Source organism: Aptenodytes patagonicus, chromosome 4 (genome assembly GCF_965638725.1).
Source record: "Aptenodytes patagonicus chromosome 4, bAptPat1.pri.cur, whole genome shotgun sequence".
NCBI classification, from domain to species: domain Eukaryota; kingdom Metazoa; phylum Chordata; class Aves; order Sphenisciformes; family Spheniscidae; genus Aptenodytes; species Aptenodytes patagonicus.
This window is the reverse complement of record NC_134952.1, coordinates 81835595-81854993: the sequence shown is the minus strand read 5'-3', so window position 1 is coordinate 81854993 and position 19399 is coordinate 81835595. Positions and strand designations below refer to the sequence as shown.

Below are 19399 nucleotides of genomic sequence, written 5' to 3'. Positions count from 1 at the left end.
GGTTTCGATTAAGACATTCCTTTGGTCTTGTTTAGGGGATCACAATTTTGTCTTTCTATGCATAGAAGACAAATCTTGCATTCAAGTCAGCTGGGGCTTTAAAGCCTCCCGGGATCTGCCCTTGAAATATTTCTAACTTCACCTATGCATATTCAATTTTTGTGTTTTACCGGCTTGCAGCTGGCTGGTAAGACAGGCCAAATAATTTTATACATTTTCCTGCCCTTCATGCAGTTGAAGTGTGTATGTGAGGAACCTTCTCTCTCCTCGCACCAACGCATGGTCTGGAAGAGTCGGGCATGTGTCCAGTCCCTGGCTCTGGGAGTTTCAGGAGCAAAGCTCAGAATGAAACCTCAGCCTCAGAGAAATGTCATACTTGCTGGAGGAGATTACTTACACCTGCTCACCTTCCCAGGTGGTGGATTTCTAAATCCTTTCATGCATAAAGATGAACCAGAGCTTGAAACATAGGTCTTAGGCAGTTTAATGAATTGCAAATTATGCATTTATAACTCAGTTGATAGTTGATGGGACTACAAGCACGTTTAGTTTCTGAGGATTACATCTGCAGTTGCCTGAGTTTGTGTGATTTTTCTTTTTTTTTTAAAACTGGCTGCATAACAAATGCACTATTTTGACATCCTTACAAATCCTCGATCACAGAGAATTTTAATGATTGCTGTAAAACTTGAAACGTTTGGTAAAAATAGCATACTTTTGAGTCACTTAAAGTACTATTGCTATGAAGCATGGAAATGCAGTGTACCATGATGCCATTGTGGATGAAGCCCCGTCTGTACCGTGCAGGCTTCAGGTGTGGGTATTCTTCTGTGCTGGTCACTCGGATGTGCCAGACCTTCTTCCAGGCCTCGTACAGCTGGATGTGAACCGGGTAGACCCCGGAGTGGTGCGGAGCTACTGCGTACCCCATGCCAGTCGGTATGCTGTGCTCCTGCAACACAGCAGAGGGAGGAATACGTTTAGGAACAGAAAAAGAACATGTAATTATTCAAAGCTTATTTTTTACTGCAGACAGCGCCATCGGAGAAGCTGTTGTCCTTGGACAGACTTGTATCTATTTGTATGTAGCACAAGCTAAAAATGGGGGGGAGATGAGGGGAACTGGAATTACAGTTTGATAACTGCAGAGTGATAAATAATCCTCTTGGATTACATTGCGTTACTGTTATATGGAATAGATTTGCCTGCCTGTTCATTACATATTGTGTGTATTTTAATATGCGTCCTACCTGTTTGGTTCTTTGTGAAGGTAATCCGGTAAGCTGATGCTGCTTATTTACTTAAGCTATCAAACAGCATTAGAGCAGTAAACAGATGGAAAAAAATGTTGCAGTGACATATGTGGGATTTTTTGTTTCCTATTTCTAGAATTAAGAGCAAGATTCCTTCCTGGTTTAAAAAATAAATAAATATCCCCCATAGCTTCTGAATCTGCTTATGTGTTTTCCACGGTATTAAGATAGTAGCAAAAAAAGCTGGACTTTGACAGGCATCTTTTTCATTTCATAAACATTTAGCTCCATTTCTATGAGGAAATACGTGCATTTTCATGAGTATAATCTACAGGTTATCTTGAAAATATCTTCCGGCGGCACAATGAGGTAGTTAATGTGCAGGCAGAAGGAATTAAGGAAGAAGCTTAACTGGGCACGTTCCCTTCACTCCTGACGCTCTCCTGCCTTTGTTCTGCTCCTCATCCCTCCCGCTCCCGACTTAGCATGGGCTGTCTGAAAACCCCATCTGATGATGAGGTCTGATAACCGCATCTATAGACCGGGGTATATTTAAAAGAGAGCAAATTATTGGAAGTGTAAGCTATATGTGTGAAAATGAGGTAATCAGTTTTATTGGTCTGAGTGACTATTCAGAAACGCATCCAGCATTTATCATAAGCTACTGGCAGAAAGAAAGGCTGCGCTCTGCCTCTTCTCCTGCCGAGGCTCATTTCCAGCAGGTCCAGTAAAAACCCTTTTCAGCTCTCCCATGGCATCTCCAGGCTCTCTGTGGCTCTCGCTGGATCCCTTCCCGCGCTCCGGGTGTTTACTGAATTCATTTTACTCCCGGTACTACAGGATACATCAGCTGTTTTCTGTTCATATAAAATTGATGTTCAGAAGGAAATGGCTAAAATGTGAGACGATGATTTTTTTTTTTTGTCCTTCCTCTTGCCCACATTATCCAAGAACTGTTGATTACTTTAATTCCAGGAACAGCATCTTCAAATACTTTGCAAAGAAAGGCTTTTGGTTCATTGACAAAAATTAAGTTAAATCTGTGGGGAATGCTTGTTCATACATCACATAATGCAACCAGTTAAAATTATCCATTCCTTATTAGTAAAGATCTTAGGTTGCTGACTGATCTTGGAAAAAAAAAGAAACCCAAACTCACTGTTTTGTAATTTACTGAGAGCAAAATGTAATTTCTGCTTATTAATGTTGTTACCCACCTGAAAGGCATAAGTCATTTTTAAGGGTGAAATGAGGAACAGCTCTATAATGAGAAGTGTTAAATCACTCTTTTCTCTGTTTTTTTGCCATGAACATGTATAAAGGAAAAAGCTATATCTGAATGTTTCTGAAAAATCTGGCCCTTTATTACTCTGCCTGAGTAGCCTATCATGCTAACACTGTCAAATATACTGTGTTAACTTAAATATACTGTATTAACTTGAATCGACAAACCCTCACCAAGCCTGTGTTAGGGAGTATACAGGCACATAAATGTAAGGCATGTGTGTCCTGAGCTAGATAATGAACACTGCTCTGAATGATATGTCCCAAAGTAGATATCTGGATGAATACATGCAAAATCCTGTTTATCTACTTACTATTTGCTGCTGGTATTGCCATAGCAACAGAATGGTGAAATGGTAATCTGTCACTCACAAATAAAATAAGGCAGCCTTTCATAAGTTCTCTGTATAAAAAGCTAATTAGCCTCGGAATAAAACCTGCACACTACATAGTTCATCACACAAATACATGTCAGTCACCCAGATACCCAATATGACTTTAAGAAGAAACAACTAACAAATAACCAGATTTTCTTTGGTCAGTTCCACGTTCAGTTTACTTGGGTAAATTACATATTGTATGTCCTCTTTTAGTGATTTCTGTTGCTCTGTTTCCTTTTTTCCTCTCATTGTGTTATTAAATTTAGTTTGGGATTGGGACCTAATGTGTTAAAGGAGGAGTATACATTTGAATCTAAGCTGTTGGGCAAAATGGGAGATGCCTGTAGCAAGTATATTTTCTTATATGTTCCAAGGAGCAATTTCCTACAAGATTTTATTGGGTTATTTTTACATTCAAGATTTCCATTGATTTTTTCATTTCAAAATTTGTTCAAAAATTGTATGCGTGTGTTTGCCTAGTTTAGAAAACTTCTGGCCTTTTTTGGCACTGAGGACAGCAGCGTTATGTTCCTTTGCACGCTTAAGCTGGGACCCCAGAGCCATTAATTTTGGACAGGTTGAATTTGTATTCCTCTTTTACTTGTGCGTTAAGAGACTTTCAATTCTAATTTAAATGGCAGTGTAAGCTGAAGCTGCAGCAGTGGATGAGTTCAATATTAAAGGAGTATCACTGTTACAACCTGTGAGATAGGGGGAAGACTATTAAAACAGTTGTTGCATTTTTGGCAGAAAATTCCCCGAGTTGTCACTACTTCCCATGCACTGGTTTGCATCATGGAGCAGTCTGGAAGCACGCGACCTGCCTTGTTGAAAGGGCTAGACCAGAGGATGACTAGACTAGAGGATGCTCTCCAGGAGCACACCTCATGTCCTCCAGGCACCAGTGAGCACGTGGTACGCGGATCAGACTACTACCAGCTCAAAATAACCCTCCCTCTGACGCCTGCGTGTGGCCAGCACAACTGGCCAGCGGCAACCTCTTCACATGGCGGAGCCCAGGGAGTCGCTGTCTCACGCTCGTGCTGACGCACCCAAGCCAGAGCAATGGGAATTGGAAACTCATAGTCCTACCAATGCAGCCTGGCTCGTCTGCGCACCCGCCAAAGCTACCTTGCCAAGAGCCTGTGCATAGGACAGGTGCTTTTACGGGTGATCCGAAAGGCTGAAGCAATCTGCCAAGGCTGCTTATCTCTCTCAATTATCAGCTTCATTCAAGCAAGTGAAGATTTGCTTGAAACTCCTAACCTCTTTTGACCTTCCTATTTGTACGGAAATGAGCAGTGTGCGCCATGAGTCAGCATGTGCTGCGTGTACTTATTCTGCATTTGCAAAAAAACCCCTCTGCTAAAGAAAGGGCAGGTAATGCAGAATGAGCACTGCTCTCCAGAAGGAGGTATATTCTCAACAAGTAAGTTTGCATTCCTATAGCAGATTTTCTGTGAGCAGATGTTGGAAATTTGAATAAAAACCAGCATCTGGAAGATTGACTATTTATATTAGCAGTATCTTGTCCGACAGAAAACCCAGTATTTGACTGCACCAAATATTACATGTCCTTGTTAAAATGCACTTAGAAATAAAATGAAACAAAACCTAAAACTGTTATAACACAACTGGCATTCTGGTTCTTAAAGATCACTGGTGATTTGTTTTACAGAAACATCTAGTATTGGCCGTTGTCAGAGAAATAATAAAAAAGCAACCTTTTAATTTATTAAATCTTATGTCTACTGTAGATCTTTTCACAGAGTCAGTTGAACTGCAGCATTCCCTTTGGTGTGAAGACTTTTATTAGATGAAAAAGTTAACAATACAGCCCCAGATAAATTTGCTAAACTTTTTGACTTTGTCCAACAGTTGGTGTTAGAGTAAATTTAGTACTTTTTAAGATGTTACCTTCCAAAGTTAAAAGATTTACAAAGTTTTTCCATATTTTTAGTACTGAGATATATTTCAAATATTGCTGCACAGGGGTGAGATTTCCTATAAGAGATTATATGTTACTATGTCTGTTTAAAATACTTAGCAAAGTTTCTTTCATTTGGTAAATGAATTTGCTACTTTCTTGCTTGTCAGCACTCACAAAAATGTTGTGTTGTGTTTTATCCTTTATGGACACATGATTTTTGTCCTCAAGGTTTATGTTTCTGGATAATTTTTATTGAATAAATATTTCAGCTTTCAGTTACTTTTAGTTCAACTCTAACTTTAAAAATCTGCTTAAAAGCTCTCTAGCTAGAGAAGACGGTTCAGCAAACGAGAGGTGATCGTTATTGAGATATAGAGGTTCTGTGTGTTGGTATTTGCTTTCACCGTTGTTCTTTCATCTCCGTGGTGTGCTTCCTTGCCACGTGGCCGTACAATGCACCAAGCAGAAAGTACAAGGGGTCTTAACAAAGCGGGTTTTCCGGTGTCGGTGTCAGAGCCAGGATTGACAGGGACACGGGAAAAACCAGCTTTTCATCAGTCTTACATAGGAGTCTCCCAGATATCACCATGACTCCTGTTCTAGGAATGCTTCACACCGTAGCAGACTACCAAGAGGCAGAGAAGATGCTGGGATTGAAGATCTTAGCTTTCTGAGGATGTGAAATGAAGAAAGGCAGTCCAGCACTGAGGAAGCTATACGACTAGGAAACGCGTAGACTCTGCATGCGTGTGGTACCAAGTAAAGCTGAGAAAATAGAGGTGGTCTTAGAGATGTGCTGTTAAAGCACGCTCCTGATACGGATGAAAGCACTAATGAAGATGGACTATTTCAGAAGGACCTTAAGGGTAGGCAGAATAAATCTCATCCTGTCTGCACAGGACAATGTTATCCTATATATGAAGACCACTTACAGACCATTTTTAGAGGCAATCTCTAGTGGGCATCTCTCCTTCCCAACATTAACTACAGATAATAATAATAGGACAAATTAGACTCTCTTTTCATCACATGTCGATACTTTGCCTTTGATATGTGGTCACTGGTCTTCATATTCTTGGTATTTAATTGGTATATTAAAAGCTCATGGTTTCTCTGTGGTTTGGGCAGCTCAAAAGTTTTAGGCAGGGGAAGTGCTAATGTGCATCTGTAGTTGGTTTATAAACCGGAGATTGAAGCCAAGGAGTGTTACTAGACAGGCTCTGAATTGATTTGTTTTGTATATGTGCACCTCTGAATAGATTTGTTTGTTTTGTATACGTCTCTCAAACTTCTTCATATCAGATCACAGCTACCTTTTTACAGTCGATGATAGTTTTTGCCCTATCTCTACCGTGCTTTGGGCACATGTGCTCACAAATGAGCGCAGAAGATAATTACTGAGCAAACAAATCGAGGGACAAAATAAAGAGCTACAGGCTTTGGATTAAATATATTCTACTTGTTTTTGTCAGATAAGGATGTACAAAAGAGGGGAGAAAGGATATCTTGTGATTAAAGGATGGCAGTGAAAACCTGGTTCATTTTATTTTTGGAAAATGTACTATCAGAGACTTCTGTCTGCGCAATTTGTTTACCTCTTTGTGTATCAGTTGCATTGCTTATAAACAAGGAGAATAATACTTGAGATATTATCAGTTTGCAAAATCTAATCCAAGGTTTAATCCATTAGTGTCTTTAAAGGATTTTGGGATCCTCTGATAGAAAAAAAAACCCCACAAAACATGATCAAGTCAAACCCAACTGATAATCAAAAAAATGTCATTTGCCATTTCCTTAGCCAGGCTCTGAAGCATACCATCCATATTTACGTAAATAAGATGACACTGGGACAGCAAAGTTCTGGGTAGTCTGCAACTTACTTCACTGCAGTTAAAATCTCTGGCTCTTGTTCCTCTGAAGCTGAGGATATCGTGAGCGCTTGAGAAGAGATTTGGCAGCGAGGGCTGTGGGAATGGAGCTATGGATGGGGGCAGCTGTGGGGCCCATCGCTCAGGCACGCGGGGACAAGGATTTTGCCAGGCAAAACTTCCCACACTGCCTGCCAGATCCAGAGCAGCGGGGCAATAACATTTATGAAAGATGTGAGAAAGTCTCTTCCTCTCACCAACTAGGCATGAAACAGTAGAAAAGATAAATATCTCAGTGACACATAAAATACAATAATTTGGAGGGCTCTTGTTAAAGGCAGTCTCCTGGTTCACAAGCAATTCGCATGTAAGGGAATCCTTTAAAGACTGTTGATTTTACTAAGCCCCAGATACAGAGAGGTATACGTATCTGCACTGAAATCAAGGCAATTAGATACCTAATTAGGTATCTAGGTAGCAATTAGTTGTATGTATACAAAACTGTTTAGATAACCGATTTCGACAAGTATTTTGTGATACAGCTGTTTGAGGCAGGCTGCAACTGTAAGCCCCCATTGTATAGAGCATCATTATGAGATATGGATATATCTGTGTAAAACAGAACGAGGTCTTTTATCTAGTTGCCAGCTGTAACACCTGTATTTCTTGCCTGACTGTATGTGTACTTGAGCTTCTGCAAACCAAAGATTGTGCATGCAGTGTAAATACAAGAGCCAATAAAAATTGTGCTTATGTACGTTTATAGCTCCATGCGATAATATCCATGAAATACTGTTTCAGGTGCACTGGTTTGTGTTTATTAAGCTTGACTTTAATCCACAGTACTCAAGAGAAGGACATTCCTTTCATGAAACCTTTTCCCCCGGTGAACGTCAATCCCAAGCCTGATACTGTCTTGCATGGAGAAGCTGCTGTCTGTGATGGGATTTGAGTGCAGGTTTCTGGACAGTGTGATCTGTTTTAGCTTTCTTCTACAATGATAAAGCCAGGAGGAGCCAACAGGTCTTAATGAACAGAATTTTTGTTGTGGTATTTGGGATCTTAAAGCAACCTTGACTGTTCTTCTCAGGTATAATGATGTGCTCTCCCATCCTGAAGACCCTGTTACCTTCTTACCCATGTTTAAAAAAATGAATGAAGAAATACCACAGGAGGTGACGAATGAATGTGATCATACTTCCAAATAATTATTGCATCTTTCCTTGCAGAAACTGACACAAAGTATTGTCTCTACCTGCGGCTAAAACAGGAGGTGGGGAGATACGGTCAATAAATGGGAAATGCAAGGGAAAATGGCGTCAGCATCAAGCTGTGTTCCCTTGAGTATAACACTAAATAAAGATATTAGAGCGCAAATAAAACACGTATAACATCAAGTAGATTTTCTATGTATTGTTCTAGATCTCTAATTTAAATTTGGATCCACGCTGTGAAGTCAAAGAATAATGAAAAGGGGTTTGCTTTAACTTCGGAGGACTTACAGAAGTGCAGCTGCAGAACAGGGAGTTCCTTGCCCAAGTAAGATATGATGCTGAGGGTGAGAAAGCAGGGGAGGATACAGAACTACCCTGAAGTCATGGCTGGGACCTCTCTGATAGCTATCAGGAAGGTTGTCATATCAGGAAGATAAATTTCTCCCACAGAGAGGATTTCACAGGAAGCCTTTTGAAAAGAAATGTTCTCATAAGTAAATTGTACAGCTCATATAGATTCAAGGTTAAGAGGTTGGTATAACCCCTGTCCAAATGTTAGAAGGAAATAAAACTGTAATAACAGCAGCCTTTCACTGACATCAGCTCCTTATTTATAGGCACCCTAAGGAGTCTCTACCCTTCAGTGATGACAGGGACATGGGCTTTATCTTTCTGTAGTTGAAGTTGTAATAGAACCTGTTTGCAAGCCCTGTTTTCAGGCTATGCTACAGATTTTACTCCTAAAGGTGGTTTGACCTAGAAGACTTCATGTTTCCTGAAAATACTAGGAGACTTTCCCCATAGGTTTAAAGGTGAACGGACCATGTATTTTTGAGATACAGATTATTTAAAAAATTACTCTTGCGTTTGAAATCTCAACTATATTTGGTCTCTGGGCCAGGCTACACAAAAGGCAAGAACAGGCCATGCCAGGAATGAAGGCTGACAGTAAAGCAGAACGGTAGAAAGGAAAAGAAGTAATCCAAAATGCCTCTGTACTAACACCCTGCCAAGCAGGAGATGGGAAGAGGGGACAAGTCTGGCAAGAAGAGTAAACAGTTAAGCCATTTTTAATGAATTTTCTTTAAAGGTTGCTAGGAAAATATTCTCATAAACAAGGGAATAATTTGCTTCCAACTGCTCGTTCAGGCATCTGCCTCTGCCGGTTTCCTGATGCGCCTTGGCTCATGTGAGGGATGGGAGGAAGGGGCAGCTGCTGGCTGGCCTTTCCGAGCTGCAAAGGGCTGAGGCTTGTGTTCCCTGAGCAGCAGAGAAAGCCTCACTGTGTCACTCTGCTCTTTTGAGTGGCTCTGGTTGCTTGGCATTTCTACGCCTTGTCAAAGACCACACAGAGTCTTTTCCAAAGTGAGCATTTATAGACTTCAGGTTTTCTTTGTCATGCTCGATAAGCAAGTAGAATTACCCTGAAAGGACTCTAAATGGTTTCCACCTGACCTTGGAGTGCAAGTACTCTGAGCTCTGGGCAATGCTAGGAGGATAGCTCTTGTAAGTTAACAACGCAAATGAGCAAAAATGAAACAACATTATCTATAAATATTAGCAACAGGTTAGCTACGTAAAAAGCATATTTTCAAGCAGGTCATCTAAAAAAAGCACAGTGAAATCCAGCAGCTTCACTTACTTGCTTCATTAGCGTCAAGATTTCTCACAAACCATACACAACATTTAGGGTTCGCTGCAACTTTCTCCCTCCCCTATTGAGGATGTTTGCACCAGACTTCAGGAAGCTGAAAACCCATGTATAAATCCCTTCCTAAAGCTTAAAAGGCCAGCTGATATCTGCTGAGATTTCACTGCTTCTGATCCCTGTGGTCTCGCAAGGCTGCTTGGGTGAAGGGCTGCTACCTTTCCAGAAAGCCCGTGTAAGTGAAAAAGGCTAAGACAAAATTCAGCCTAAGTTTGAGTCACAGAAAGGCTTTTTTTGGGCTGAGTTTCCAATCTTGCTGCCTTATTTGCATATCTATGTAAATATATATATGTATAATATAGATAAACATAAAAACAGCTTGGAAAGCATAGCTATAATATGCAAAGGTATCCTAGCGAACCTTTTGGTAACTTCTACTCACTATTGCGAATTCTTTGTTGAGGATCATCTGCTCCACCAGTGACGACTCATTGTGGAAGAGGTGAGGCTGCATGTGACTCCACATATGGGGAAACCACCAAAACTCATCCACAGATCTCAACAGCAGGTCATCGCCTTCATCTTCCTCTTCAGTCCCTGCAAAAGAAAGAAAGAAAGAAAAAAAAGGTAATAGAAAAGCAATAGCGGAAAATGCCCGTAATTGTTTTTTAAACACAGAAGAGGCTGCCATAAAACTAATGTCCTTGGCCTGGATGTCTCACTGTGCTGCAGACAGGCTCTACCATATCATAAAAGGAGTGAGGTGAATTACCATGGATGGTAGCTATCCCTTTCTATTCCTGGCATGGTGTTAACTGACAGTAATTCTAACAAGAATTAGTTTTCAAGGGCTGATTGTTGTGCTATGCGACGCACTAGGAGTATTTAGAAGTTCGGGCTCCCCATGAAGGTGGAGATTGGATGGACTTGTACCCACCTGCTTTGGTCCTGCCAGACACTGCGCAGTTGTAGCTGGCCAAGGCGGCATCACCGAGTGCTGGGTGCCAGAGTCTTGCCGTCACCCCCCCACCCCCCCCAACTCATAGCTACTTCATTATTAGCCTCAGTAAATTGAAATTTGATAAAGTGTGAAACAAGTTTGCAATAGTTTCAAAATACAGTTAGATGGAAAACATGAAGCTGTAGTGGCAAAGGGGTTCTAAATATTGTTTGCTATGGTTCAGTATTCAATTTTTGCCAGATTTAATCTTGAAGTAAGAACAATAAAAACTGTGTTAGTGAAGAGTATCTGCTTCAGGCAGAAGCAAGCATGTGTGGTTATAACAAAGAAAACCTTCCATTTGAGAAATGATACAATGCTGCTTCCACCATCTGCAGACATATGTCTGCAGTGCTTTTTCAAATTGGAAAGGCAAAGTTACACTTCGGTAACTTCACCTTCAAATTACTCAACAATATTCAGTTTATTAGCAGCCTTCCTTCTTGTTCCTTTACCATTTAAATGCTTTTATTTGACTTCAGTCAAAGAAATAATTGTCAAAATCAGTCTGCTGATGCAAACACAAATATCTTTTCTTCTTACAAGCCTTTCAATGTTTTGCAAAACTCATGGGAAGAAAATGCTCCATGGATGTCACTGTTTACTTTTGTGGCACGAGGCAGGAACGTACGGAGATGGCTGTTCGGTGCATGCACTTCAGCTCTTTATTTTTATTTTTCACTTCTGCAGTGGTTTTTGAAGAATGCTACTACACAAGGAGAGCATTACTTTGAAACTTCCTCCTGGTGTCACTGAATCACTTTACTCTCCTCTTTGCAGCACTCTGCAAGTTCTAAGTAAGTTGCTCCCGCTGATGGGAGTGCTGCTGGAAAAAGAAAACAGCCTTGCTTTCTAGGTGATTCCTTATTGAAAAGAAAGGACCGATGGCTGCTCTTCTGTGAACGTCTGCTCCTTCATGCAAAACTTCTGTGTACTGCATCTGTTGAATGACCGCGCTCTTGTTTTTTTGGGGTATGTGGTTCACTTGCAGTCACCCAGGCGCATGCAAAGGAAACGTGATTGCAGGAAGAAACTTTACAGAGGCTTTCAAAATAGGACAGAAGAGAAAGGGGTAGGAGTTTGTGAAGCCATTGAAGATCTCTTTGGTAACCCAAAGGTAGAAAACTGAAGGTAGGGATGAAGAGGAAAAAAGTGGATATTTGAAAAATATAAAGAACTACAATCATTCGACATAAGATTTAGGTTAAAGTATAATTTAGTGCCATATTAACATTTGAAGTAGAGTATGGTTCTTGAAATAATTTCATTATTAAAAACTGTATTTTAAAATCCTATTTTTTCCTGCTAATTTCTTTGAAAATTTAGATACAACTAATCAAACTTTGCACTTTTTTTTACCGTAACAAAAATCAAACAAGAGAAAGCATAACACTTTCCAGTTTAAACAAAACCAACTCCACCCTGTAATGGCAGAGCTGAAACAGAAAGGTTGGAAGTTTAACATTTGGTGGTGGTGTCGCTTTTGAGGATAATTTTCTTTACAAGTCTTTAAAAAGAGTGTTGCTAGATTTTATAAATTCTTAAGTAGCATTATTTCCAAAAAATCTCATGCAAAGGTTTAATGGACCATTTGATGAGTGCTTACATTGCTTAAATATTTTTGCCCAATCCCTTATTCAGAGTATTGGAGGCAAAACAAGGGATTTTGAGGTTTTAATTTCTTGTACAATCAACATTCTTTATGTAACTTTCTATCTTCATTTTAATGTGAACTCAGAAAAACGCAGTAGACCTGCAATCAAGGAGGTGAACGTAGATCTGCTTTGAGATGCAGTGTGCATTTTACACAGGTAGGTTGTAATTGAAAGTTTGTTTGCATATAATAAATAAGCCCATATTTTAAAACTACAACCATAACTTAGAGGTCTCTTTTGAGCTCAAAACTGAAACTAAGTTTGAAGTTGCTACCAATAATCTTATAAATCTTAAATGCAAATCCTGAGAACATCTTAATTTCTATTGCCACAGCGTGAACAAGTAGAAAGTGTTTGCTAAAGCTGCATAACTAATAGGTCTACTCAGTTTTTTGCTAATAGCGTTACGTCTACAGTGCATAGTTTACCAGTGCCACAGAAGGGAATGGCGGTGGTGAGATGATGAGCAGTGAGACTGACGTGTCAGCTATTGTACTTGTGCGCAGGCATACCAACTAGAATTGGTTATTGGTAGTACAGATGTCAGCAACATCTTTTGATGAAAATGTATAACTGTTTAACCTGCCAAGACATTCCCACGCTCATCTCCCTCCTGTAGTTTTAAAATGATCCAAGTTTTGGAAAGGAGAGCAAAATCACACATTAAGGAAGTCAATAAGGCACAGCAGTTGCAGCGCACTAATAAAACCTGTTGAATATCTGATACTAAAAGCCTCTCTGGGTAAACAAGCCATGTTTACAGTAATTAAAGAATACCTTTCCATGTTTTATTTATAACGAGTCAATAAAGTGTATATTGCATGGAGAATACTTTGAAACCTTTCCACTAAGCTGATATGACAAAATGCCGCCACCAACCTGTAAATTAAGTGTTAACTTAAAAACTCAGATGCATCGCTGAGTACAGGCAGCAGCAGGTCCCTTAATGGAGGGAATGACATGCTTCAGCTCATTAAGTAGTTCTGTGCTATTTTTGTAAGCCTTGAGAGCCTTAGGAGGACAGGCACACATGCACATTCTCCTATTTTCTCTCTCTACAGCAGTAGCAAATCTGAAATTGGTCAGCATTGTATCACCTGGGCAAGAAAACCTGTGACAGCAATATGGAGGCTGTTGGGATGAGCGAAGAAAAAACGTATTGGCAGGTCAGGGGTTTGATTTTGTAGAAAGGCTGCATGGTTTGTGCCAGCCACTGTTCAGTACGTCATAGTATTTATAATAAATGACCTCTTTCTCCACCTCCTCCCCTCCTTGAATTACCTTTCTCTGCAGTGGACACTGTAATGACTGATACCAGCTTTACTCTGTAGATGGCCACAACCAAGCAGCATCCTACTTTAGAGCTGCTCAGAGCCTTGGGCTATTTTTTTTTTTTTTTTTATTTTGCTGTATTACGTGTGTGTCCAATTAATCTCCAGAAGGAATAACTACACAGGCAGGTCAAGATGAAGTGAGGAGAATACTCAAGTTCTGTCTCCGAAGTTGCTCTCTAATCACAGGTCTGCCACTGGCTTGTTATATGACTCCAGGCAAGTAATTCCATCTCTCTCTACCTCTCATTTTTCTCAGGCTCTCCAGCCTATATCTTTAGTCTGTAAGGTTTCCTGGGCAGCAGTTGCTTAGCATTATGTGCTTGAACAAGGGGAAAACAGCCTGGACTCTGAAAGCGACAGTGATACAAATACATAATTTCGGTTTCCTTCTCTCTACTCATCCCTCAAATGCTTCCTCGTCTCCCCTTCTCCCAGGGACCTCTGTACTCTCCTAACAGGTAGTGAAACGGAGACATAAGAACTGGGTAAGCTCATCTGTTTGGTGTTCAAATACCGGCAATGAAATGGGGAGTACTGCTATGCCTGCGCCGAGAGGGGTGACCTGCCTTACTCCACAGCTACCTCATGGCCTGTGACAGCTGGGACTGCATCGTTCCTAGCTTTTAAACTTACCCTCCCATCCTCTTGCTGCTGTGATGCCTCCTCCTCTGCTCCAGATAAGCTTCTCGGCTTCCCTAGCATCACTCAGTGAGTGTCACTAAATGTGGCTGAATGGATTGACAGCTGAGGATTTTGGAGCTGGTCTTCAAAGGTGGGAAGGGTATAGGGTTTGGAATGGAGAAGGACAGGAGGTGTCTCCTTTGAAGTGAGTCGCTGAATATGTCTTTTTTTGCCTTAGCAGTACTAGGGAGCACCATGGCTCAGCAAGCCTGAGTGGAGGTGCAGCAAAGTGTTAAGAAGGCAAAGGAGGAGGAAAAAAAGCAAAATGAAAAAAAAAAAGGGGGCATTGTGCCGTGGAGAAATGGAGCAAAAGAGAGAAAGGAGTCAGGAGGAGGAGGAGGAGGAGGAGGAGTTGTAAAAGCGCCTAATCTTCCACAGAAACACAGTGCAAGTGTGCAACTTGTTACTGCATAGAGTGTGTAAGGAGCAGGATTTCAATACAAATTTCTTTTCATCTTGTTTTCCTTTTATCCTGATGGTTGGACTCCATGATCTTAGAGGCCTTTTCCAACCTTAATGATTTTATGATTCTGTGATCCCTCCTGATTTGCAGACCACTGAGATAAATTACCTTTACAGTCATAACAAAAACTTGTGCATCCCATTCAAACACTTCTGCCTCTTCAAAGGTTATGAGACACAATTTTTCCAATCTTTTATATTTCATCATACCTATCATACTGGAAAAACCTTAGTATGTCTTCTGTGCTGTCCTGTCTTTTGTGGAACTATAGAGATCTTAGCAGCTACTTTGCCTCCTTTATAACCCTAAGATTTACTACCACACATCTTTCAGAAAAGCACCAAGGGCATCTACATGCTCCTGAGAAGCTCATCTGTAGTGTACCTTTGCCCCTTTGGACACTGAATTAGACACTGGATACTAAAATGGTGGAGCATGTATTTCCCACGGCTCCACTGAGTCAATGTGTTATTTAAAAAGGGCATGTTTAAAGCTAGGTTTAAAATCCTGTCACCTATTTAACTGCAGCTACCTGAGAGCATGAAGTTCCTTCTTACCTGTGTGGTAAAATTTTCCTGAATATCCAAGGTTGAAGGTAAAATTTGCAACCTGAGTGCGCAGTAAATTTTGAGTCTCTAGTAAAGCCTGAAATAAATAAGAAATTAACATGCATTTAGAAAAATGAATATTAATTTTTGGAATGCCTCATTTTAAAAGTTGTGTCCAACTGAGGAGATACAAAAAAGAAGATCCTGTTAAAAGTTTCACATTTTATTTTGGGCTCATTCTTTTTTATAAGACTATTACAGCGAGCTTAATTTGTTCCATCAGAGTTTGATGGTGTAGCAATGCTAGTAATAGTACCTAAGTACCGAAGTAGGTGATGGTTCTGTAACTTGGACCAAGATACTATACATTGTTTGCAGTGATCTATGGCAGGGCTTGAATCCAGCCCTTTCAGAGGCAGCAATATACTAAATCACTAAGTCACCCATGCTTCGGGTTATTAAGGAAGCTTGATAAAATGTGCTTAAAACCCAGAGTAAAATTAGGAATACTACTTGCCATCCAGATGTGGAGGCACTGGGATTTACTTACCTGCAGAAACATTTTTTGCTTGTGTCTGAATACCAAATTCAGGCTTAAGCGTGAATGAGCAAAACTCCAGTTTTGACCTATGGTGGAAGTAGTGTCCATGTCAGAAATTAAATCCCTGTTTATTTTTATTCTCTCCTCCAAGCAAAAGATAAGACCAATCTAAATGAAATGGAGGAAAAGGGTATTGCTTATCAAAGAAATAGGTGTAGTCTTGGTGGCCTATCCGTTTTTTCTTGGACATATTTCCAACCGCTAGAGAAAGAGAAAAGACGGTTCAGCCTGTGTGAGCTATCTACATTTACTGTTAGTTGTCAGCTCTGCACTGCTTCTAAAGATAGTCCTTGCTGCACAGATATCTGTCTGCTTTCAATCACCGGCCCATGTAATTTGGACACGCTACATATGTGAGATGGATAGTGCATTTATCTCCCTATTGGTCTTGCCAATGTTGAATGGGTTATAAGCTCTATTTTCATCAATTTTCCGTGTCTCCATTATGTGGCCCTTGAGAACTTTTTCCATTATCTATTAATACCATTTCTATTGATCGAATGTTCATGTTCTTGCACAGTTCAAAGACAAAATGAATGCAGTGGTTTACACACAGTCCAAGTCCAGATAATGTTTCCTTTCATTTAAAAAAATTACATTTTGTGTGGTCATTAGTAATTTCACTTAACGTTACAGGAAAATAGTTTTACCTTTTTGCTGAACCCACCGGTCTAATTCAAACAACAACAACAACAAACTCTACTTGTGACCATAAAGCAAAAGTATCGCCAGTCCAGCGTAAACGATGAACCCGGGGTTTAAACAGCTGAAATGCAGACTGATGGCCTGTGCAATCCTAGTCCAGAGCGGAGCAGAACTAAGCAGGTCAGGTTTCTGTGGTCTCATGATTTATCACATTTCCTTTGCACTGCAATGGGTTGGGAGGTGCTGTCAGCTACTGTCAGCATTTGCTGTAGGACGTTACCTTCTTAAGTTACTGACTCCCTCCTAATTACGCAGATATTTGGGCACCGTGCATGTAGGAGCACAAGCCTCTTCTGAAGCATCATTTGCTAACAGCCGCCTTCTAAAGAGGCATCATTCGGGTGCCAGGCAGCTCGGGAGTGTGATACAAAAGATTGTCAGACAGTGTGCATCTGCCTTCATTTTTTAAATAGAAACATTTATTGGGCGTTAAGGAAGATGTAAAACAAAGATAGCGGTTCTCGGCTACAACAGTCACCAAGCAAATTCCTTTCCTTGCTAAAGGAAATAAAGTAATCTAATGGCAGTAAATCTTCTGCTTTAGCATTAAATATTAAGATAGCAGTATGGTTTCCAGCCTATCTTGCCAGACATTTAATAAGTTGATTATTTCAATCCCGTGACAATTTCACATGTGGGACTATATTTACATAATATATAACCACTAAATGTTCACTAAAATGTAAAACCTTAAAGATCAACACCACTGTTAGCTAGGACATTGAGGAAAATCCCCAGTCGGTAAAAACTGGCACTAAACTGACACCATTAAAGTCACAAGCATAGAATCTGAGTCGTTATATTTTAGAACATAATTTTCCAAGCTATCTAGAGCATTTTATATACGTTGAGAAAGACTGATGGGCTGAGCAAAATCAGTTCAATTTTCCTTTGAGGAAAGAACATCTAGAGAAATTATCATCACTTAAAATATAGTATAAGAAGGTACACGAAACAAACATCATTATATCCCTTCAGTTTTTCTCTCTGATTCCCCTCACGCTCACGTCTCAATAAGATGACAGAACTGCGGGATAGGCAGAAGCCTTCCAGCCCAGTGAGGTCTCATTAAAAACAGAGAGAGGATTAAGATGTAAATCCTGTAACCTGCAGTGTGTCAAGCATTTTTCTCTGTCTAAAGGGCAAATCTGTCACTCAAACTGGATTTGGCTTGGTCCTAAAGACTTTTTTAATTGCAATTTCCATATATGCATATTAATTTATATAATATGCAGCTACACTTCATTTTCATGACCTCACCTAATTTTAATACTAAGAAGATATTGTCAGCTAAGTCAGTCCAAACTCATTTTGCCACTACTTGCCTGTTTGTAGAGGGGGGGTTAACGTCCTCCACATCCTTAATATAAAAAAACCAATCTCTGTTTAGGTGATTAGGGTCTGCCTTCCCTATTTTTAATAAATATATATTCAAACAAAATTGCTAATGACTCATACTGCCTTCACCGGTAATTTTGCACAGAAAATAATGAGAACTTTTGTCTCCTGTAGGTCCAGACCTTAACAACACGCAGCATAGAAAAGTGCCGCAGCAGGAGAACAACTTTCTTCCATCACCCTTCTCGCACTCTCCCGGGTGGGTGAACGCCTGCTTGTTTGCTGTTTGGGAGGATAGCTGCAAACACCGCTGCTCGGGCAGTCCTCCGGCTCCTGGAGCGTGCAGGGTGGAGGAGCTGCACATCCCTGGCATCCAGTGCCAGAAACCTTTCTGGAACTTGCGCAGCCTTCGCGCGATGAGGAAGGTATTTATTTTATTCTGAAGGGTTTTGCAGGATGGGGAAGGGCTATTGAATTTTAACAGCTGGAAATCCTGCCCAACGCCAGGTGCTAACACAGCTATTCACACTCTGCCTGGTCCTGCCGTGCTGTCCCCAGCTCCCCTTGGCAACCCAGCTCCCCTGGGGACTCACCCGCCCCATCCCCAGCCCCATTGCGTGCTGACCTCAGGACTTCGCTGCCTTCCCTGAGGGGGGAACTGGTAGGGGCTGCCCACAACTTCAGCAGAAGGGAAATTCATACAGAGGAATGTGGATTTTAAAAAAAAGCATGACACATCTTATTTTGTAGAGAAGATTTTTCTCCTGGATATTTCGTCTGACCACAGTATTTAAGTGTGTTAAAGCAACAGCTGGAACTCACTGTTGTTTTATTTTTGGACAGTTAAATAGATCGTGCTAAAGAATTTTTGTTCTCCAAGGAAAGAACCACGGAGCACACCTGCACATGGACAAACAGGCATGTCTCAGTGCCAGGCTAAGCAAAGTGCGGGGTTTTTTTAAGGTAATCCAAGCTGTTCTTTCAAATCCAAACCCTTAATTGCCTGGAATCTCTCAAAACTCATGGGTTTCATTTTATTAATTGATTCTTTGCTTTGTCAGTGAGGCTTCTCTCTGTGACATCCACAAGATACGGCTTCTTTTTTATATTGCATTTACATTCAGTAGTCTTTTACATTAATCCATATAATTATGTTTTGTAGATTTGAAGTTGCTGTGTCTTTATTCTTCATAATTGGTGCATCTATTAAGCAGAAGTGATATTTTCCTGCTATGTCCTTGTTAATTATAACTCTATTCTTAATTTACATAATAAACTTTTTGGGGCAATTTCTGCAGTAACATTTCATGCCTAATAGGAAGCAATTTGCTTTCCTTTATTAAGTACATTAAAACTTCATGCCCCAGACATCATTGACTGTAAACATTTGATTCTGCTCAAATTTAATGCACCAAGGCATTTTGCTCTGCCATATTAGGTTTATTTATGTGCTATGTTCTGGATTGTTAGCTGCTAATGAGACTTCGGCTCTTACTG

At 40.4% G+C, this 19399-nt stretch overlaps 1 protein-coding gene across 1 annotated transcript in view; it reads right to left on the bottom strand.

Annotated features, from left to right (window-relative positions):
• Positions 1 to 19399, bottom strand: part of NDST4 (N-deacetylase and N-sulfotransferase 4) — a 108167-nt gene that overhangs the window by 45268 nt on the left and 43500 nt on the right. Inside the window, exons 3-5 of the mRNA XM_076337314.1 lie at positions 15268 to 15355; positions 10020 to 10174; positions 767 to 952 (exon numbers count right to left, since the gene is read on the bottom strand). Of these exons, the coding sequence (XP_076193429.1) occupies positions 767 to 952; positions 10020 to 10174; positions 15268 to 15355 (429 nt within the window). The remainder of the gene's footprint in view (positions 1 to 766; positions 953 to 10019; positions 10175 to 15267; positions 15356 to 19399) is intronic.